Below are 24420 nucleotides of genomic sequence, written 5' to 3'. Positions count from 1 at the left end.
TGTCTATTTAGTGGCATAAAAAACAGAGTTTCGGGAGAAAAAAGTTCCTCCAGTCGAGATGGGACTCGAATCTTTTCCAGATGGTGCAGTGAATGGTGATCGTAACCATTATGCTACCCACAAGGAATAAATACTTTTGATTACATAATATACATTGGATACAGATTACGTTTCTTAGTGTCCAAATACTTTTAATAACAGTGTAACTGTTATAAAAAGTATTTGGACACTAAGAAACGTAATCTGTATAGGGCTAATGTTTTGTCCAAATACCTTTGATAAGTGTACTTTGGACGCATAATTATTTCTTTCTTTCCTGAACGATCTGGTGTACCCGGCTAAGCTAACAAGGTGTATAAACTCAATGTGTGAACTGGTAAAACTGTATTTTATAATGGAGCGTGTTTGTGTAATTACTATGGGAAGATCAGGAGGATAATTTACGCTGCTTCATCAACCACAATAATTTTATCTCAAAGAACGATTTCTACAAGGATCTGTTAACGATGTGCAGACAGCAAAAAACCTGATAAGTATACTCATTTTCATTGGATGAAAATTCGCATCCGATAAAGATCGCTGATGAACGTTTGCAGATATTTTTTAACCAATCTTTCCTTAATAACGTCACAATTTCAAAATTCATCACTATCAAAGAAATTGCTTTGGATTAACAAATTCAGTTCCAATAAAGAAAAGAAAGTTAAATAATAATCATAAAATAGTTTTACGACAGGGAAGCAGTTAAAGTTAAGAATGCTAATGAAAAACAACGCTCATAAACGGGAAACGCATGATAACGTTAAGAATTAAGAACAAAATTAGAAGTGACAGTTAAGTCAAGATGCCCTTCCTTGGCTTTCCTTCAACGTCTGGTACATTTACTCCCCGGAGAAAACACCCGAGTTAACCGAGGTCAGCTGGAAGTTCTGAAAATTTAGTAACAAAAAGAAGTAACAGCACAGAAGAAATACGTAGAGAAGTGGACAACATTATATTGCAAAGATTTTTAAATCAATTTAAAAATGTAGATGGAATTATTGCGACATAAGACAAAAAAAAAGGGAACGTTTTCTTCTTTACTGAAAACTAAAATGGCAATGCAAATGTCCTTTATTTACAACGGCATTCTTGATACGAAAGGGACTTCGTAAGAATTATTCTGAAAAATTCTGCCATCTTCAATCAAATCTGGACCTTATTTTCAGGATCCCCGTTATTAGCGAATAACAGAGAAAGCTTATAACAGACAGGAGTTAGGAAATGGGGAGGGGCAAGAGAAGAAATCATTAAATATCTGATTTAAAATTAATAAATTCGTTAACTCTCCCATTCTGCATTCTATTTTTGTCGAATCCAAAGCATGTTTCAGTTATTAGTGGAGGGATCCGTTGTCGATATTACAATAGGCCACGGTGCAGCCGAGTCAGATGAAGAAATGATAAATTAAATTTAAATATCGATTACCTGTATTAGCAGGAACTAATGAACGCCAGACGGTTGATTCCTCTATACATGCTACGTGCTATCGAATTTCTCCAAAGTCTCAAAAAATACTTAGGAATTTCCAGTGAATTACTTCCACGTGCAGAAATGATTGTGGGTTATTTTCAAATGAGTGTTGAACTCGATCAAGTCCTAAATCTACACTGCAGGATGGGGGGGGGGGCAGATTTCAACGTTTTCCGCTCTTTAACTAAGTTAAGTGTTATAAATCTACTTCAGTAAGGCAAATATAGTTCCAGAGTTGCATACTACAAGGGTAATATACACCATCGCCCAAAAGTTCAGTTGCAACGATGTGCATTATTTATTAAATGTATACTCGTAAATTTTGCATAAACTTGACCTCCTGTTGTAATTTTGTACAAAGGATGCAGTTTTACATTGTACGAGCAGATTTCTCAATGAGCCGAAAATTTATTTGGTTACATCCACAGATAAAGTCATTTTTATTAGCTTTTAAGGCAGTCCTCAAATTCAAAATCTGTGGTGGATTTTTTAATTGATAGGGAAGGCAAAAAGCCATGCAAGACAGAAAATACAAACGAATATACCACTCAACACAATTGTATATTCTTCAATTGCTCCTTATTTACTTTTTAAAATTTGCTTTCTAAATATTCATCCACAAGGGTTGTTGTGAATACCTCTTCATGGTAATAAGTTGAAAATTCTCAATACTGTTGAAGAAGAAAACGTAATTCAAAAGAGAAATACTAAGCTTAACTTTCTCCCTTTAGTAAAGGAGAGGGAGATGGGAAAAGAGGCTGTTTTCTTCAATGATCCATTTAATCAATAGCTAAGGACATTCACACTTATTCAACGCAGTTTTCATTGCAATATTTAATTTTTTAGTTACTACTATTTATCACTATATATTAATTCGATAATACGTTTAATTAATAAAAAATTTTCAAAGTGGTTAATGGAAATTACTGTTCATTGGCAAAATTATTTACATTTGGTTCTTCTAACAGAATGATATGCCATATCAAGGCCAGAACTACTGTCTGCTGGTTCCAGGAACATGAAGGTGAATGGTGCCTATTGCTATGGCTTTCCCAGTCATCAGACCCGAATACAATTTGAGCACGTGTGGGATTAGGAAGATAAAGTAGTGAGACGCGACCAACCAATTTCCAACGACTGTGGGAATCAAATGAGTCAACAAAGACCAGCATCCCTGCGCCATACTTTCGGCGTTTAATTGAACCCATACTGTCCTGAGGGCTTTTCTTTATTAAGCAGGTATACCTAATAAAGTGGACATTGTGTACGTTGCACGATTACAGTCTATGTCGTTTACTTGCAGGAAGATACACTTAAAAGTCTGCATACGTGATATTTAGCATTCAAAATGTCCAACTCATCTCTGATCAATTAGGCCGTGAAGAGTTTATTGCAAGGTATGATTATATCTCCATTTGCAATTCACAATATATTCATAAACAAGCAATTCTCAGCATATTAAACAAGCATTATGCAACTCTTGAATACCTGTGAATCATTCCCGAATAGAATTCGCCACCATTATGAAGTCATGATCTTGCCTACTTAATGCATATGATAAATAACAGAGGGTGGTGGAGGCTGAAGAGTTAAAAAAAGAAGAAATTCTGTTCCCACTGTTGTTTATATTTAGATGCCAGCCGAAAAGAACAGTTTTATCTTGACACTGCTAAATTTAGCTTGCGTATACCAACAACTCTTTAGTTCTTTATATTATCATTGGCTGTGAAAAAAGAGTGGCAACTTGGCCTTGGTTGATTCACAAGAGGAGGAGACTGTCGCAGAAAAAAAATGTGACTCTGTCTGGTTAGGTGGGTAACTGAAGGAAGGAAAAAAAACGTCTACACTCCGGAACAAGAATATGTTGTAAAATTTAATGAAATCATTGTGATTGCAAATTATTATTATTATTATTATTAAAATCAGTTTATTTCCCAAGTCACCCAGGGACGGCTCTGTACCAGAAGGATTTGAATATTTACAGACTAAGGTGCGAGGAACACATGTACAATAAACAAGAGTACATGCGTGCTCGACCCGAGATATTTACAAAATTAAATATACAAAATATATAATATACAAAAATACAGTAATATACAAAATATATAATATACAAAAATCCAGTAATATACAAAATATATAATATACAAAAATCCAGTAATATACAAAATATATAATTGCATGAAGACAAAAAGTCTTTGTCAAATACAAATAGGCCAGTTAAAAAAAAAAAGTCAGTCGTGTCCAGGAACAGGTGAGTATCATAGATTCATTATCTGGTAGTAGTTCTTGAGGATTTCCTTCCTGTAGGGCTTGTCTTCACAGAACCTCTCAGGGTGGATCCTAAATTTATTGAAGATCCGAAGACAATTGGCTGGAAACATATTCCTCAGGGAATCAATGCTTGAAAACGTAAGACGCAGAGGGATATAGGAGTCAGGGTGCTCCCTTCTTGCCAGAGATTAATGTGGATACAAATGGAGCATCAATTCGCCCCTTTAGAAGCCGTGCAAGCGTGAGGACCTTTTTTGTCATGATGATATGTCTCCAGGGAGTGGTGCCCAGATGTGTTTGTAGGATCGATCTGGAGATAGTTAGGGAGTGGCCTACCACCCTGTTCATCCTTCTAAGCAGTCAGTACTCTAAACTGAGATACTTGTGAAGGTATGAGGGAGGGGCAGATGATCAAATTTCTGATGCATAGAGAAGGATCAGCATAATACACCTCAGTACGTGCCGAACAAGCAGCGCTGGCTGATGAACACCAACGAGGTCCTGATGCACGGCCCAAAGAGCCGCGTACGTCTTCTGCCTCATCCTAACAAAGTGAGCCCAACATCCCAGGTGAAGCCAAGGTCAGTATGAGAGGTCACATTTTTGCACTGGCTCCCCACTAACAAAGATTTGGATATCATTTTTGACTATCTTCTTGGTTATAGTCAGTTGCGCTGATTTGGAAGGGCTCAGACTTAGATGCAGCCCAATTGTGGCAAGATAACTTTCCAAGCTCAATATCTGCCTAGAAGCTTGTTGGTTGATATCATGAATCTGATGATTATGATCTGAGCTCACGTAGAACTTCAAATCGTCGGCTTACGCCGATTGGTAGTTGTCGATCTCCTGTGCAGAACGGTATGCAGGTACTCGGGCGTGTGTGCAAAGCAATGCTTTGTTGGCTGAATTACTTTTTCAAAAAATTTGAGTAAAGAACAACTGATGGAGATTCTGCTATCTTCAGTAAAGCAATATTTTCGCAATCACAAGGATCTCATTAAATTTAAACAGCTCAATCCATGCGTGATTCACTTGAGAACTATTGGATGTGTGGATTTTATCTTTTTAAATGCTGCATAGAAAACACAGCAGAAAATAATCCATTATTTAGTAAACATTGTCAGCGATGTGTTTATTCCATTAATACACACGAAGTAATTCACTGGAAATTTTTAAGTATTTTTTTTAGACGTCAGAGAAATTCGATAGTGCATGGCAGTATAGAGGAATTAACTATCTGGCGTTCATTAGTTCCTGCTAATACAGGTAATCGATATTTAAATTTATCATTTCTTCATCTGACTCTGCTGCGCCATGACCCATTGTAATATCGACAACAGATTCCTTCACTAATGACTAAAACACCCTTTGGATTCGACAAGAATAGAATGCCGAATAGGAGTGTTAACGAATTTACTAATTTTAAATTAGATATTTAATGATTTCTTCATTTTTCTAACTCCTCCCGGTTATGAACTTCCTTTGTTATTCGCTAATAACAGCGATCGTGAAAATAAGGCCCAGATTTACTGAAGACAGCAGAATTTCTCATAATAATTCTTATGGAGATATTTTGTATCAGAATTCCAATGCAAGTTCCTTAATGAAATTTAATTTCTAGACATAAAAAAGCTGCACGGAGGTGATGAGTTTCACACTTATCAAAAATAAGCAAAGTAACTTTTTCAGTAACCTGCCATATTCAATTATTAAACAAAAGTGCGTTTAAAATTTTATAGATTACTGGCAGGAATAAAAAAAAAAAATGTTTCTTCTAAGATGAGACATTCTGTTCACAGTTTGCATTTTACACTTCCCATCACATGTAATATGTCCAACAGGTTTCCTTAAACCGTTCCTCTCCTCTCTAGTACCAATCCTTCACCCAAAACGCAAGAGCCATTTTCGGATTGTTAGTTTCCGTGTACTCACAAGTGGGATACTTTCAGCAACCCTTATTTCGTTTATCTGCCAATTAAGATTTAAATTATGCAGATGATTTGAAACTCCTAGTATATGTCCACCTATCCGAGAAACCAGCACATATCGTTGCCAGAACAAACCACGCAGGCATTTTCCATCCATATCAACCTTATAGTACAGCTTTTAAGTTGAAAATAATTCCTGTCAGTTTTGCATTAATTACATTCAGCTTAAAGTAGTCACCGATGTAACTCTTCCTTGTCCTTCTAGGCAATGCCATATTTAGGTAGCCTGGGGCTTTGGACATATTTTAAGAAGCTCTAAAATAAAGTAGATGGGTGGGGTCCCTGGACCAAGATGACCCTCTTTGCCAGAGACGTGTCTGTACTACGCTTCCTGGCAAAGACGTAGTTGCTGACTCTATTATAGCACTTAAATATATATAGCCATTGAAATAGCCATTCTGTTGCCTGACTATACCAATGGGAATGCCACTGGTAGTTGTATAGCAAAATGATTCGTCTCGGTTTGCGCATAAAAAAGCTCTGCCGCTACTAAGAAATGAAAGAATATAAGGTAAGGATAATGGCGGTGATGTGCATTAGATCCTAATTATTTTAGATTATTTTCCTGGTAAACAACAGCAGAGGCAAACAAAAAAAAATTAAGCGAGAGCCTAATGCTCCCCATTTTTTTAGGAATCTCATATGGCAACTTCGCTTGCTGGGTTTCGATAACACCCTCCACCTCATAAGCGTATCTCCAATATCCAATTAATGGATCTTGAGCATCATTTGACTAACACAATAGCTTTTAATGTGCTGTAATATATTCGACTTAGTGATGATAGTCCTTGACAGTGTAGCGAACACAAGGATGAAATACTTATTTAGGTGTTCCATCTTCCACAGTGCTTAGCTATTCAGAAAGGTTGATACGACATTATAATCCTTATCTTCAGTTCCACGAAGGACTTAAGTAGTTTTGGATGCATATGATGGCCCTAATAGGCATCTGTTTTAATTGCAGTAATAAATTGGCTACTTCTAGTATTGAACAGTAAACATTTCGCTTATCTCATGGGCAGTTAATTTCTACAAGTTCAATAAGCTGATTGTTACAGCAGTGTTTTTCAGCCATCCCAAATCAACGATTGTGAAAAATACCATAATTTTCTGATATGCCACTTTTCAATTTTGAAGAAATCCAGTAAATTTGTACCATTAGAAATCTTTTGAAATACTCTGGTATTATTGGATTACAGGAGCTTTCACTGTAGAGCAAGGACCAAAGTTTCACTTAAATAAAAGACATCATATAGAGTCACATATCAACTTTATTTCTCGGTCAAAGCAGCCTGAATTTGACCAGGTTAAAATCGAAACTGCTTTCTCTCCAAAACAGCCTCATCTCCTAACGAAAACTGTGTAAAAATTCCTCAATAATAACATTTATCTTCAAGCAACGGTTCTTTCTAGGATATCAAAACTGCTTTCTTAATCTCTAACTGAAAATTTGTAAAAAATCATTCAATGTTTAGCAAAAACAAATATTCTACCAGTTAAATTTTTCGTGAAATAATTTAAGATTAAATCCAGTTCTTATCTATTCTGAACATCAAAATGTTTTTGTTTTGTTTTCGAAAATGCAGAAAAGAAGTAATGCGGATATCAAAATTTTCAGGAATTTCATTTGGTGCATAATGGCATCATATTATGTCGTTATGCACCAAAAGACACCAAAACTATTAATGTTACATAATAATTCTTACCGGAGATCTTCTAATTCATAAAACATATCCTTCGCTGGATCGTGGATGTATATCCTGATGTGAGGAGAATCCAGATATTCCATTGTTAGCTGCTTTGGAAAAGATCTGACAAAGAGAGCTTTGACTGTGTCCATTGTGGTGATCTCATTAGGCAGCAGCGCCCTCTTTGTTTCACTGCGGTACTGTAGAAACACCAAGCCTGAAATACAAAGTATAAAGGTAATAAAGACTGCCAATTAAAGATCGATCGCATATTCGCACACAGACAATGGACAGTGAAAGATGAATTCCTTTGTTCATTTTAAATTCACACCAGAGTGGAGTAAAATAACATTATTTTTGGATAACACTCATCACATCAACTATGAAAATAAATTCAGTGGTGCCAGGATGGCAGCAGCATGTTATTAGTAAGTTACAGCTAAATTTAAGTAAAGAAACACATCGGTTATTTTATTTATCCACCACGTAAACGACTGAGAATAAGAATGAATTTAAATCATCCTCGTTGACTTGAGGGAGGACATGACAGCATCCAGATTGTCACACATACTTCGGAACAGTTGCGCTTTTCAGAAGAGCAATGGCTGATAGGGATGTAGTTGTAGCTTAAATAAAGACTAAGTACTTGGCAGATTTCCAAAGGAAGCAAAATGAACATTTGGGGTCAATGGTGCGCTGTCGTCTTTCCAAAGATGCATTATCATCTCCTACGCATTTGTTTTACATTATCAAAATAGGAACTGGAAGCAATTCATCTGTTCGAAGCAGAAAATATAAATTGGGATTCGCTCTGGCACCCGCGAGCATAGAACTGAAAGTTCTTATTCTTGATAAAACCCATTAAACTGCTTCGGTGAAAACGTAAAGGCGTTAGATATAGCATAGTGGTTTCCTCCCCATGCGAAAAATCTTGCTAGCAATCATGTTCATCTAAGAACCAAGTCACGATTGACGTCGAGAATATCAGAATTATTCAATGTCTGGATTACACAACCTATTTAAATTGAGTACCAGTACAATCAAGGCGAAGAAATGTCTGTGTAAACTAGAAGTATTGTTTATGGAATGGTTATCTACGATGTTACCTTCAATTTTTGCTTTTATTAAGTGCCGGTCCTTAGAGGAGTGATTCGGGTGCAACCCATCTTTATGACGATTTAAAAGGGTCCAAATATAAAGGTATCCCCTCAGTCCCAACAAAGAGGACCAGGTGTATCCAACGATGATCCTTACAACTCGGTTCTCTGAATTCTAGGACCGGCTCTATGTTTATCAATCATATATCCATACAAATCACATATCATTCGAAATGTCTTGATAACAAATCGTGTTTATGATATTAATCAAAATTAAATAAAGCCATCTTTAATAAATAATAAAATAATTCAAAATTTAATTAGTAAACGAGAAGTATATATAGAAATTTGTATACATCGCTTACTTGATATATGGGATAAAATATAATGGTAAATCTGTTTTTTCTACTTATTTTTAATTCTTTATGACAGAAAAATTGAAATCATTATGAAATGTAAAATTTAAACATTAAAGTGTAACTTTTTTCTTTCGAAAATAAATAAGAAATAATTTATGTAAACGCTTTACGAAAAAAATACTGGAATATATTACACATTATCAAAACCGTTCTTGGATATGTTTGTTCATAATATTGGTCTCGAATTTTGGGTTTTGCAAAGATAAATTGCATATCATTCGAAAAGTCTCGAGTAGAATTCAATGGGTTGATTTTTGAACACGAAATTAATCAGTACGTTTACTCAAACGACTAACTGACATCTGTAAATCAGGATATTATATGTTTCATGAGTATTTTTATTATTTTGGGTATACGTGATCAAATTCTGACGTAGGGGTATTTCTTTTTTTAATCTATTCCTTGATCTTTTTGACAGAAAAATTGAACAAACTGATTTGGGTGATATAAATAAAGAAGAGTGTCACTGGAAGGGGAATTTACTGATTAAATAAACTAACCACTATCGTTAAACTAGAATTTTAAAAGGCAGTACTTTAAATCTTAAACGGCTATACTTCGGGTTGATTAGGTCATCTTGAAAGAAATGTTTTTGTGTTTTACAGCCTGATCCAATAACCAACCTCTTTGGCAGAAAGCCTGGAATTCTGTGATCTAGATGCATATAATATTCTGAAAGGTAATTCTGCTAAGTTTCATTGACAGGCAATTCTGGCATCACTCTTGGTCCGGTAAGCTGCAGCAAATGACGTCATATATAAACTGTTATAGGAACTTCTCAAGATCAGTCAAAACTTGTTATATATTTTCATGAGCGTTACCAGCGAGGGAAAAAATGATAAATCTACTGTACAAGCATATTGCTGGCCTTCTGAAATGAAATAAATACAAAACACTGCAGGCAGAAAAAAAAAATCGAAATCTCTGCGATTTTCTTGGCACAATCAGGAGTCAAGAAAGCAGCTTTCAATGTGCAGCCACACTGCATAACAGATAGTGAGATAAATTCAATTATTCCTATGTTGAAAAGGCAGATAGTTCTCGAATAAATCATGAAAATTAATCATTACTTTAATCTATACTATTATATGATACTTATATTATCCTTACCCTTAATATTTGAATATAATCATGTTCTATATCATACCATAATCCAACATCAATATAAATTATGATTTTTGCCCACTTCACTCATTACCATTATACAATATTTGCAACTGGACCTCAGCTCTCCCAAGTGACAAAATAAGCTTCAAAATGCTCCAGAGCTACGTGCAGTGATATTTGATATTTGCTTGCGCCATCATTCGCTCCATCTTATAGCTTGTCTTCCATGTATTACTCAATCCAGTTTCTCATAACTAAGCGTCAATGATGCCAATAGCCTTCAAGACCCGCAGGTTTCAGCTGTGGAAGTCTCGATTAATCCTGTATTCCATCAATTTTAGACCTGCATAATCAAGTGATCGGTTTACTTTCTTATTCAGTAGTTACAAGTATAAACAGATTTATAGAAAGCATAGATATTAGAAAGACTTATTTCAAAACATCAGATACGAAGGGCAGGAAGACAGTGATGAAATGAATATGATTAGCAGTTCAGTAAATTTCATGCTTCAGAGGAAAACAAACAAGTCGCATAAAACGTGAACACATTTCAAGATTGTTTTGTTCGTATCGGCGGACAAAACAATTGTTTCGTATGTCAAGATTCAAAGACAGAACCTCGAAGAAAACAAAATATGACAGCAAAAATCAAGTCAGACGTTGAATAATGCCTGACTTGAGCTTTTTCAATTGAACTGGAAGTAAATTATAGCTGAAAAGTCAGTTTTAACTTCTAGCAGACTGTATAATTTGAGTCTGAACCTTTAAGTCAGATTGATTTTCATGCAGTTTTCCTCTGACACAGATCAATATTTCTTGGACAATCTTATGTTGTAGACGCTGAAATTCTACTTGATTTCTGAGCAAAATCGTGTTTCTAACATGACGATGCTGCTGGTTATAGGATGCAGCACAGTTCTCTCCTCAGTTTCGTAACCGATGGGTTAGAATGAGTACCTCAGTGCATAGCATCTATGAAGTGTAGGTATTCTTCGGTCGATTTGCTTGTTTTGTGGGATGGAAAACCGATTAAGGCCTTTTCTATAGAATGTGGAAGCACAGAAGGTAGAAGAATGGACTCCACAGCGAATACGTCTGTCTTCATAGGTTTCTTGATTTGATCCTCTGGAGTTATATCAATGATAGATGCACATCCAACTTATTACAGGAAATTCTGGACGACTAAGGGCATCAGGGTGTTTAAAAGTACCCGCAACAGAGGTTGGCAGGAATATAAATACACTACCAAATAAAGTTATTTTTATTTTTGAAAAAAAGCTATTCGCACATTAACTTCCACTAACACTTTGTGAAAAAAACACATTTATTGTCTTCTGATTTCTTCAACAAAATATCATTTATTACTACACACTACAGAAAACAATATTTTTCTCAATAATTTTATTTTGTAAAAAGAAAACGGACTGGAGCTCTCCTGTGGACTATATTCAGTCTTTCTGATCATAAAGAGATTACTACAATTTATTAAGGATAGATTCAGTACCGTGCTGTCTACAGCCTGCTGCCCATTTCGGTAATGACCATCGATGCGATTATGTGAATGAGACCTTGCCAAAGACACCACTATTCTACGGCCACTGATGGAGAGTCACAAAAGCTACTAGAAAAGCTGCAATGTATCTTCTTAAAGTATCCCTAATGAGTTTAATGGGCTGACCCAACGAAGCGAGCTGGACAATTCATTTAATGTTAACAAGCAATAGACTGAGTCCTCGTTACTATCCGCAAGAGTGAACCTGGTCTACAGCACGAAGACGTAAAATAACTGAACTTTGATCCCACGCTTCAGAGATGTGATCAATGTGTTTTCCGCAATCTGCGTGATCCGTAAAGAGCTCTCTGCAAGTCTACCTGCAATGATGCCATTCCACAACATTAGGCGAGCTATAGCACATCCACGTCTACTCTAAACCGCTAGATTGTCCTAACCCCAAGCATTATACAAGATTGACAGATGAGTCAACACATTTGACTTACCATTGGTGAGTACTCGATGGCACTTAACTGGTGTTTATTCATAATATATACGCCTCAGTTGCATGGATTATGCTACAATGAAGATAAAATTTTAAGTATTTTACTGAAGCAAACTGGTTTAGAGTTTCTAGCAAGCTTAGCGGGTTACTCGAGAGAAATCCTATTTATAGAAAGCGTTGGTTAATAAACTATGTGGACACTACACTTTCTCGCCCTTGTGGTGTCCTTTATACTGGGACATAATTTATTAAATGTGAGGCCAATATAATAGATTGCTGTTTACAGAAAAGCATAAAACAGGGATCGGCAACCTGCGGCTCTTTAACTTTTAGCCCACATGAAGCACAATTTGAAATGGAGTTGGAGGATTTAAAAATCAAGGACATGTGGAGTGCAAAACTAAAATAAAATTGAAGATTTGGGGAGGCAAAAGGCTGCCCTTGCAATTCTACACAAATGGACGGATAGATGAGTTGAAAAATAAAGACCAAATCGTGTTCGATGCGTGATGTATCTTACCCGACACGTCTATAAATTTGAAAATATCTGCGTTTGGACTTCTCTCAGTTTTTGGTTCGACGACTTTCTGCGGGCAAATATTTTCGATCATGAACTTATATTAAATATAAACCAAGAAACCGTCTGAACAATGCGAATCTCTCAGCATCTTTAAAGATGAAAATTACGGCATACTCGTTGATATTGAGAGACTCCCTCAAGAAGTTCAGCAGCAAAAGTCACATTAATTCTTACCTAATTAGATGTTTGCTACGTTTGTTCAGTATTAATAAATATTTTTAATAAAGCACCTTCCCACTCTATTCCATTTCTTAAAAAACTCCCCCCAGCTTGAACTCAGGTGCAGCTCTTTGGATTCTCTTTTTTTAAAAATTAGATTAAAAATGGTTCTTCACTCAAAAAAGGTTGCCGACCCCTGGCATAAAACATTAATGTAACGTGTTTTTTCTTGGAATTAGCGCTTTAAAACTAATTAAATCCTATTTCCATTAAGTAATATACTTTACTTTTTTAAAATACATATAAACATTATGCTAACTACTGTATGCGGGCTGGCATTTTTATTTAATGCTAAAAGAAATAGGTTGCAAATCAAAAAAGCTGCCACCAATACTGTGTATTAGTGACAGAGAAACTCCCAAAGAGAGAAAGAGAAGTATGAATCGTGAAGAGATAATTTATTAAATTTACTAACTGCTGTAGATGACACACCAGGCGAGAAAGCTGGAGGATCATATTTCCTCTTTCACCGAAACCGTACATGTGCAGTAAGTGGGTTCAAAATCGATATTTGCAAACTGCGACTTTGTGTTCTCAAAGCAGATTTAAAAGCTTCCATGTAGTACGACTGGAATGGCTTCTGCGGCTGGGATCAGCGAAATCTTATTGCTGCTTTATTTTACAAGCTGGTGCTGCCAATTAATTCCCTCGGAAAGTAAAAAAAAAAAAGGGGGTTTATAGTTGGGCAATTCAAAACATCGTTTTTCTTATATATGGTGTTCCACTCAAGTTTACGTAAGATGCAATTGATCAGTCTATAAAATATACAGAATGAAACAGTACAAAACTTTAAGGGGAAAGACAGCAAGCCAATGGTAATCTTTTATTGAAAATGAAGAAAAGATTGAAGAGTCACTATTCAATTCATATCTAGATAGTCTACATTTAATCTCTTCTGTTTTTATCAACTACTACAACCACTACAGTATTTAAAGAAAGGGAGAAAAATTAGGGACAAAAATGTGTACTTACTGGACTTACCCATTGTGCGTTCCTGAGTTTTGGAAGGGGTACGCACCACTGGTAAGCTAGAACGAGCCTTATTGGCTCGGCGAAATCCCGTAGCGGAGGTTTCAACCTCTGACATAATACCCGGATCATCATCATAGACGCTAGGAGGAGGAGTATACAAGGGAGCTCGTTGGTTTTGCAGGTGACCCTAGATTAAAAGAAAATGACCATTATGTATTGGAGAATTACCGAACAAACTCAATGAAGAAATAAGACTGATTACATGCCGAATAAATTACTTCCTTCATGAGTGGATATTCGCGAAAACAATACGAGGGTCATCCAGAAAGTAATGGAAATTTTAATATACAAATACCGAATGACATTAGGAAAAATGCTATTTTATTAATCTTCAATACACACAGCATTGAAATGTACTTTTATTTCCTGCAAGGATTCTACCTCCATGTCTAGCCAGGTTCGAACCACTTCCATCATCTATTTATTTCCATGATATAGATTACAAATGGCCAATTAGTAGACGAAAATCGAAGCACAGGGCAGGAAGAGGGATTAGATCAAAGCTATTGGAGATTACTTTGAAATCTAGGATTTCAAAACGAAGTTTATAATGGCATCAATAATTCTGTGGATTGGTGTGATCATTGGGAGATAAAACACGTTTACTCAAATACCATGCATTGTTCTTCTGATAGAGGGCATTAATTCTCAGTTTGTCGAGAGGACTGCAATAGTCGCATCCTCTAGGGCAAAACTTTACATACAGAAAGCTAAGTTTGCTTCTTGGACCATTAAAATTAATTACAAAACTTTATTACTAAGAGACTAATTATTGAAATTAAATAATATAAATGCTTTTCGTGGCTATTAACTGAACTTTTTAAATAAAATTTGTATAAACATGAAAACAATTCAATATAAGTAACAAATTCACAATATCCTCTATAGACCTTTGTTCTTCTATAGAAGGTTGGCACCTTACGAACTTCCATTGCTTATACATTATTGCTATCTTCATATAATGATTCTAAGTTGAGATGTCAGTGTATTGGTACTCACAGACAATTAATGAAAACATTCTACCCCTCCAGGCAGTGATCCGTTTGTTCTATATGAAGTTCGGGCAAAACAGAGAATTCAATCCCATACTTCATATGTGGCCAAGTACTGTTTGAGATTAAATTATAGTCTTTTACGTAGTGTAAGGATATTAATGGAAGTGACTGCTTAAACAGCTTTGAGTCAGAACTATTCGCCCGCATTCTTCCATGTATACTTTAGGATTAACACGGATAAAAATTCAACGTAATTTTTCACTTTAAAGAATTCTCTCTTAAATATTAATATATTCTAATATCAGACATCGCACTCTACTTCAAAGGCTACATCATTCTGTTTTATTTTAATAATTGCCGTGGATTACCAAAACTAAAGATGAATGCAGACAAATGTCAAAAGAACAGAGAAGAGGATGACAGCACTTATTACTCTCTTTGTCTGGTTTCTTTCGACAAAGTAATCACTAATGTTGATACCATCTGTTTTCATAGATATTGACGTTTGTATTATGACCTTGCTTTCAGCATCGAATGGTTTGTATCGTGTTACATATTGGATGTTAGGCATGCTTTTTTCTGTAATGGTGTACCCTTCTGCAAGAGATGTAACAGAAGAATGATAGAGCTTAGAGTTACGTTATAGCAAGAAGAAAGATAAGGAAAGAAGCATACAGAAATGACGGCAAACAAATGGCAATGAACAAAAAAGAAGTAGAAAATATTAGCGGAACAAGCATAAGAAAGGAAAAGACAAAGCGAATGGATGGATAAAAATAGCTTTCGAACAGATGGAGCTAAGTAGAAAAAGGATGGAAATAGATAGTCAAGAGAGGGACAGAATAGACAAAAATACCTTTCAAGTTTGATATTTAAATTTTATAAATTACATTCTTCAATCTATTTAAGACTAATTACGCACTTGCATTAAAAGAAGAATTTTAAGATAAGAGAATATTTCATATAAACTTCTATGACAGCGAATGTCTGTGGAAAGACCTAAGATCCACTGGTTCCTTCATTTTTTTTTACATTTTCCGTATGTGAACAGCAATAATTCAAAGAAAGAACTTCAACATCTTACATAAGCGCAGTCTGCTGAAACAATAACTTTAAAATATTGCTGAGGACAACTAGGTTGGAGATCGGATATCGCCGGGATGCAAGCATCCATGGGTATTCTATTTCAGTTAAAAATAATGCCACTATAAGAATTTATTGAATTAATTCTATACACACACAGAGAGAGAGATGGGAGTCTGCTATCAAATTTATGCTTCTTTTTTAAATGTCCCGCTGTTTTTCGGTTCTGACAATAATTCACAAGTACCCTGTCACCCAACCGAACCCCTATAACGTTTGTGAGGTAATATTCCACAGCGGTATAAAATTCTGATCAAAATATCGAATGTAATTGCTAACTATGCGTTTATATTTATCATTATATATATTTTTGCAAGTGTAATTGAGTTATCTATCTGATGCTTCTAGAAGTGGAGTAATCTGTATGCATTGATTTTTAGAGATTTCTTCACGAAAAATATTTGAATACAATCTTCACTGAATCTATTTTCCTATGGATAAACAATTACTTGGAAATATAAATACGAATAAAGAAGGGTAATAAAAAAAGTAATACGAATATTTCTACAATGATAGGATTTGGGAAATCACTAGGTGCTAGACAAAAGATTTTTAAATTTATTAAAAGATATATCAGATTCTAACAAAACAAAAAATACAGGGCTCAATAAATAAAAAAAAATACGTGGATCTACTGCCTAGGCCCCTAATCACTTGTCTGCCATACAGATAAAAGAAACTGGGATAGGTGATGAAAGTATGTGAAGAATCAAATCTAATGAGCTTAATTTCGTGATAGGATAAACAGGACCATGTCTTGTTCATAAACTTGCGATGTGACAGATTGTAATCAGACACCCTGTCTCTTCAAGCTTGCGCACTGGCTTATTTTAATCAGTTAAATTGAATTTAATTTTAGGCATGTCACATTTAAATTTAAATTATCCAGTGTCTTCTGTTCCAAGCTCAGTAAATCGTGTATCAGATCGTTCAGTTCGAAATTAAATTTAAGAGAATAATAAATATTTAAAATGCGCAAAGATATGGTAAGTTCAAAGAGAGACTTTTACATCACAGTTGATGCATATTTTCCAAGCAAAGATTCGCCTAAGTGCGATAAGAAATTGTCTTTGTTTTATTTCAACTAACTGATTCCAGCCTGAAATTCACCACTCTGAAAATCTGAATAAGAAATTTATAAATAAAATTAACTCGATATTTTCCCGTTGAACCCGGAAGAATACCCCTTGTGTGGATGCTTTACCACACGATACAAACGAATGCAGTGAAGCATACATTTAAGGCAACCTACAGTGGTTCAAAAAATAGATTTTTTCCCCATGTGAGAACCAACTATAGTAAGCCATGGACATGGCGTTTTCTGCTGCTGCACAGACATCACGGCGAGGCGTAAGATAATGTCACCATCTAAGATGCTGAAGCAGCACGCGTCAAATCGAATCATTGCGTTGCGCACTCCGGAAAACGCCTCGAAGAAGTCTAAGAACCCAAGTGTGCCACGTTCAATACAATATCCTCGGTCAATACGTGAATGCAAAACAGAAAACTGTGGTGGCTAACGCAGTTAAGTCTGTTTGCTTTAAATTCAGATAAAATTTAGAATGCACAAAGCGCAATTGAAAATATTGAATATTAATTCTCACATCAAGGAAAATAAGAAAGGCGCTAAACCAATGATTGACAGGGTCGTCATAATAATACATTAATTTCCCGTTGAACGCTGAAGAATACCCCTTGTGTGGATGCTTTACCACACACAGGGACTTCAAAACGCTCTTGAAAAACGACTGAAAAACAAATATATCAAGGAAACCATAAAACTCGCATATTCTGCGAATAGTATGAAACAGAACGAATATTCTGTTTTATATTATTATTTTATCTGATTTTATATTTTGGGTGATGCAGGAAAAGTCTACTTCCTTGAATCACTTGGTCTTAGAATTCCAAACCCAAATCGAATAAGCATTTAAGTGTCAAGAGCGCGCGCGCTGAATTAAAGAGATATGAGCGATATTTAGGTGAAGAATCAATGAATAGTTATTTTCAACACAAATCACTGAACACAGCATAAACTTTTAGAAATATCTTATTATCCTTAAGGGAATTACCCTTGGCTCTCTTATAAAGTAATCCTTCCTTTCCTTCAAGCTATCAGCTGACACTGTCAAGGAGGTTGTCGACCTATGTGCAAATTGTTTTTTTTTTTCTCATAATAGCGATGGACTCTTGCCTTAACAAACCTAAGACGCGCTCCTCCTTAGGTTTAGCGTTTGACTGAAAAAACAAGCAGGCAGGAATTTTCCGCGTATGCTAAAATTTATAATCAAGATAACTCCTTATAATTAATATAGTAATTAATTGAAGACTTTAAAGATTAATTTTATACACTAAGTCTTTTATATACATTTACATATACCTTTGAAAGCGGATGCAGAATAAACCTTTCTTTCATCTCTTCACATTTGCTTTGCTCCTACATTTAACTTAAATTTTTCGAGGATATTATTTGGGAAAATATTGCTATTAGTTTTCTTTTATAATGATACAGAACGAATAAAAACTGAATTTTTTGAAAAATTTAACAATTTTAAGAAGGGTACATAAGTACACGTGCTTTGAGTGACTGGGGTTCAAGCCCATAACTGCTAAATACGCTGCTGTTTCTTGTATTCTCTAGATCTTGTGAACTCCTTTGACCGTATGGTTGTCCTGGAGTATAAAGAGAAAATTTATTTATTGAATATCATTTGGGTTTTTTTGTTTAAGTATATATTTATAAATATATTTCTTCTTCTTCCTCAGTTTCGATTTCTGTAAATTTGGAGTTTAAATAAATAAAATAAACTCAAGGGCACAGTGTCGGTTATTATACCTGTAAATATATTCTACAGTTATTTCTTTAAGAAAAGTTTTCTTGAAATATTGGTGAATAATTTATTAAGGTACTGGAGTAACGAATTTTTTATAGAACTTCCAGTGCTTCAATTAACTTTAATCTAATTTTTACTTTTTTCCGAATTATTCAGATGTTGTAGGAGTTTGTAAACTTGGCATAATCTCAATCAGCTGATTATTTAGATCTTTTCCTTCTGGTAGATAAAGCCCCACACTTCCACACACAATCGATTTAGCTTAATATGACTGCTCACGAAAAAGATAGAACTCCTTATCAAAAGCAATCCTCAAAGGAGTACTTCAAGGCACCGTCGTATGATGGCTTCCAGGCACGAAAAAATCAAAAATCATATTTACGATTCCCGGTTATGCTGCTAACTAGAAGTCGTAATATACATGTATACATTTATAGCGAGTAAGTTTTTAACTTATGTTTATTAATTTGCTGACTTCATTAAAAACGACTGACTGGGCAGAAAATATTTCATATAAAAATGCCAAAGGAAGCCGCATAAAATCACGTTATCTCTCAGAAGAAACATAAAATTGACGTGTCGCCATGATATACAAGCACGTAAATATCCACCTCACTCCGAAATGAAGCTATCCTATTAGCTTTCCGGTCATCTACAGAAGGCTTAGGCTTATGGCATCAAAACTCGAACAACAAATACTCTAGACTCAATCTTGTGAAACAAAAATAGCTTTCATCGCGAGAGAGACTCACGAATTTATTTTTTAAAAATAGAATACTGATTGCGTTGATGTTCACGTGAGAGTATCTAACTGCGCAAGGTGCGTATATAATAAGCTACATCACAATAGTACAGTGATCAGTCCCCAGACACTTTTAATATCAGCATGAAAACGGGAAGAGGAGGAGAAAATTCTTTTATCAGGTTAAGACTATCTAGAAGTCGAAGAGACAATCAAAGAGGATAAAACTATATATAGGAAAGCCTTTGGTGGTGAAATTTGAAATAAAAAAACTATGTGGTTAGAAGGAAAAATGGAGAGAAATTGTTCAATTGACTGAAGCGAAAAATGAACTTCCTCTATAATGTGGGCAACATTTTTTCCTAATCAGGGTGCACTAAGGAGATGTGCCGGACATTTTAATAAGAGAAAACTGAGCATATTTTGCGTTGATGTGTACCCACTCAAAGATACTTTCATAAATCATTTTGGAAATGGAAAGTGCTGATATAAAGAAGAGTGGAAACGGATATCCAATTTCAGTACGGATCTCATTTAGTTGACTAGTAGTTACTGTGAAGAAGTTCTGTTAAAGTAAAATGATGATGATGATGGCGTTGTAAAGACTAGGAATTCAGTCCTACTTTACTAAATTATTTTTGGGACACACCACCAGCTTATTGTACTTTACTAAAGTAGTTCGGCACATTTATTCTATTTTATTTTCGTATTTCTTCAAAGTTACGATTCTGTTCTCTTCTTCTACTGACCGAGCAGAAAATCAACTTCAGGGACTTTATGACTTTTAACATATAATTTCAAGTCACTGGCAAAGATGAACTGCATGCAGTTATCATCTAGACCAGAATCTGTGCAATAATAAAGAATTGGCCACAAAAGTTTCTCATTATTATTCCGTAAATCTATATTTTTGTGCAAAGCAATTAAACGTAACAAGCACTTTTTTCTAATTGGAAAATTCACGTGGTCTAATTGAAAATTCGAGGATAAATCTATTCACAAAACTGAATATATCGGTATTAATCAAATTCATCTGGTTTAATTAATGATTGAACACACCGATTATGATGGTCTCGACATTTGTTGAATCATCTCTGCAAGTTTTCAGTAGCCACAGACTCGGATCACATTTTAGATAATGTTTGGAACATCTGAAAAGAGATAATTATTTCATGGTGCCCAGTTTGATGAACATGTATAGGACCCAGTGAAATGATGTGCTTGGTGAAAACAGCGGTGCGTGTAGTAATACACTCAATAGATATAAGCTAGATTCCGAATTTTCAGGTATCTTCGGGTTGAATTGCATTTTTAAGACATTTATTTTCGGTTGTTAATTGGTCATTTTACGATGCCTCAAAATCTTAGACAATATGCATTAGAGATTTTAAATGTTTAATCGGAGTCCTGAGCGAAGACGCCTTTAAAAGTTTCTATACTCTGGCGGAATTCGAGCAGAGATCTCTTGAAATGGGTGACAAGTGACAAAACCACTGTACTGTCACAGAGGGTTTTGTTCTCCGGGTTGGAGTCAAACTCACCTCCTCAACTAATGACAATTGGGTTTATCACGCTACACAAGTTTTCTTCATTGTAGCACCATTAATTAATTCCAAAGATACTGCAAGACTATGTTGATCCTATCCCACAGCAAGAAGCTATTGAAGAACTCTGTCGAGAACTGCTTCACTCTCCCAAAATCTCGAGCTGAAATAGTTTGCCATGTGCAATGAGAGATGTAAACATCATCTGCATCTTCACGAATCACCATTCATTTGTCACCACGAAATATGCAATGATTATGACTGACAGTTCTTCTGATAAAAGTTTATGGAGTGCTAGAGAGTGGAGTAATGTGGAACATCAACGAATTCAATCATATTTAAATTGAGTAAACCAAGCAAATGTTTCCAACAACTGAAAGTTTGGTTTGATTCTTAAACACGGTTTTCTTTACTTACCATGTCTGATTATACACCCCTAATATGTTTTACAGTAAATTGTTTCAAAGTCATCTTGGATTCTTGTTTAAGGGCAAGCCGCAATGATAAAAATATTTCCCATATGGGTTTACAGCCAAATTCAAACTAAGCTTTTTTGGGTTTCTTCAGAATGACCAGTTAGGTTAAATTAAATTAATTGTTTTCTGAAATCGCATCGCTGGGTCCATGTTATTTGGCGCATCAGAATGTTTTTTATATAATATTATAATTTACAATACAGATAAGGAGCTCCCAGAATATTTTGATTCTGTTTTTTTATTTCGATTTACCGTCTTGAAAGAAGACCGGAAAACTCTATAATTCATCAAGCTGAAAAACTTCATTCAACTTGGAACTTTAATATTTCATTCTCGATTTTCACAAAGAGATTGATGCACACGTCAGAAATTTTACGACACCACAAGAGTAAACGCGCCTGCGCAAAATAGTATGCCAATCGAGCCAGAGATGATGAAAGGGTTCCCCCCCAAGGATGTAACGTCAAAAAGCATTATAACTACTCTCTTTTCTTAATATCCCTACAGTATACTTCAGTTCCTTTCGATAAATTCAATCCTGAAACTTTCTGGCTAAACCATGTATTTTCACTTGTGGCGAGAGAACGACTGGTGTACCCAAGTGATTTAAAGTTTAATACGAGGAAAGTGAATCAGAGGGTATTTTCCATTTACCAAATAGTGTGCTTTTTAAATATAAAGGACACTGCTTCTAATATGAAACGCGCTGTTGTTTTGGGACCTAAAGTAATTTCGAGGCAGTCTTGTCAGTAGTTTATGGTAATGACATCACCGTGATTGAAACGATTTTAAAGAAAGCTATTTCCCATATTTAGGGTGGATATTGGGATACAATAAAGTGCCTGATTATGCTAATTTCCATAATAACACTTATTCACGTTAAACGAAGGAGATCCCCGAAGAGCAACCACACACAGAGATTTATTCCTATCGATTATATGACTGAAGCAAATGAAAGGGAAAAATCCAACTGGTTAGAGAACGCTACTTTATTTTTTTCTCCTCTTCACAAACGTGTGAAAGGGCGATGATGAGATATATTTGAGAAGTTCTATGAGAATAGACAGTTACGTACAGCACATCAATTCTATTCTGTGTAAACTGAACTATAAAGTCGAAATATTTCAACTCCAAGATGGCCGACGAATGAACTGTCGCTGACCATCTTGGAGAAAGTAAAAAAAAATACTTAAAACTGCTAATAATATTCGAAAATAATATGTGAAAGTGCCTTCAGATTCCTACAGAATCTGAAGGCATATCAAAAAAATAAAATTACTTTTTCATTTCAAAACACTAGATGGCGCTGTCAGAAACATGGCTCGCTTTCCATTGTCTTTGGATGGCTACCTAGACATGCACTTTCCAAGAAACAAGTTCAACTGAAATGAGATCAAGTGAAGTTACATTCAAAGCAAATGCAGCAGTTAACATTAAGATAACTTGAGAGTAATCAGTGAAGAGGTTGAAGATCTGCAAGAAGGCAGGATATAACTAACGGGTCATTTTAACACCAAATAAACAATATTTAAACCTCGAATGGGTAGAGACAGTAACCACTGATGTGGGGCATGCGCCCATTGCTTATCTAAGCTACTTAACTGCCGACTAATTAAGGTAATTAACTCGAAGGCTTCGAAGAGAGTGAAAGGTTTACACGTGACGGTAGGTCACTTGAAAATTCAGATCGCAAGAGTGCACAAATGTGGTTACAGGATTTTCAGAATAGTTTAAATTAGCAGTCGTGGAGTGATTTTGGGCTTAGAAGAATTAAATATTCGAAGGACAGTAGCGTATTAAGTGCAACATTAACTTAAGAGGAAGAGCAGCAGGAATAAATCAGTGTGCAAGTGAAAAAAAATAGCAAGGATGAAATTTTTAGAGGATGGTAGGAAGAGTTAAAAAAATTTCTGCCCTGTGACGCGCTGCAGTGATTATCTTTTTTTAGCAGAGTGCCACGGCTTATCTTTTAGTGCGATAAACGAACATTGCTGATAAGACTGAAAGAGGTCTTAAAAAGTTCGGTTAAGCAGCTTTCACGTATTAAGGAATACAACAGTGCACGATGGGTAAAAACTGAGATAATCTTGAAACTGCATTAATTTTCAAACTATTTTACAGTATAAATAGAGCGTTACTAAGAATATAACTGATGCGTGTATACTATTTTTAATATTAGTATACACTGTCAGAATAGGTGAGGGTTGCGTGTCCATATGCCTCGCTTCCCGTTCAAAAAAAAAAATATCCCGGAAGTGTTCAATTGGATTGAGATTAGGTGAATTTGTACGCCAATCAAGATTGGTGATATCTTCACTGTGTTTCTCGAACCACTCGTGCACAGTGCAGGCCCGATGACACGGCGCATTATCTTCTCGAACCACTCGTGCACAGTGCAGGCCCGATGACACGGCGCATTATCTTCTCGAAATATTCCGTTTCTTTCCGTAAAAAAATTCAACATGGCAGGGTGAACCACAGTCTCCTAAGAGCTGCCGGTAGATCACATCAGCGAAATGTTGGTCCATATGCACCAGGAGTTCTAGTTCTTGCCAGAAAAACATGCCCAGTATTAAGAAACCACCGCTGCCTGTCTGGATAGTGAGCACCATACAGGATGAGTCCATGGACTTGTGTCACACATGAAGGTGTCCGTCGGCATGTTGCACCATGTATTTGGACTCATCCAACCAGCCCACTCGTTTCCAATCCTCCAATGTCCAACCAGTATGTTGTTAACACCACAGCGTTCGACGTCGATGATGATCAGAGG

At 35.6% G+C, this 24420-nt stretch overlaps 1 protein-coding gene across 2 annotated transcripts in view; it reads right to left on the bottom strand.

Annotated features, from left to right (window-relative positions):
- LOC150090971 (zinc finger CCCH domain-containing protein 10-like) overlaps positions 1 to 24420 on the bottom strand; it is a 1521236-nt gene that overhangs the window by 397270 nt on the left and 1099546 nt on the right. For both annotated transcript variants that reach the window (XM_090373667.1, XM_090373676.1), the window contains exons 7-8: positions 13854 to 14040; positions 7481 to 7679 (exon numbers count right to left, since the gene is read on the bottom strand). In XM_090373667.1, coding sequence (XP_090229793.1) covers positions 7481 to 7679; positions 13854 to 14040 — 386 coding nt within the window. The remainder of the gene's footprint in view (positions 1 to 7480; positions 7680 to 13853; positions 14041 to 24420) is intronic.

Source organism: Mastigoproctus giganteus, chromosome 1 (assembly GCF_048544385.1).
Source record: "Mastigoproctus giganteus isolate SK-2022 chromosome 1, ASM4854438v1, whole genome shotgun sequence".
Classification (NCBI taxonomy): domain Eukaryota; kingdom Metazoa; phylum Arthropoda; class Arachnida; order Uropygi; family Thelyphonidae; genus Mastigoproctus; species Mastigoproctus giganteus.
The sequence above is the reverse complement of the archived record's forward strand: the minus strand, read 5'-3'. Positions and strand labels throughout refer to the sequence as shown.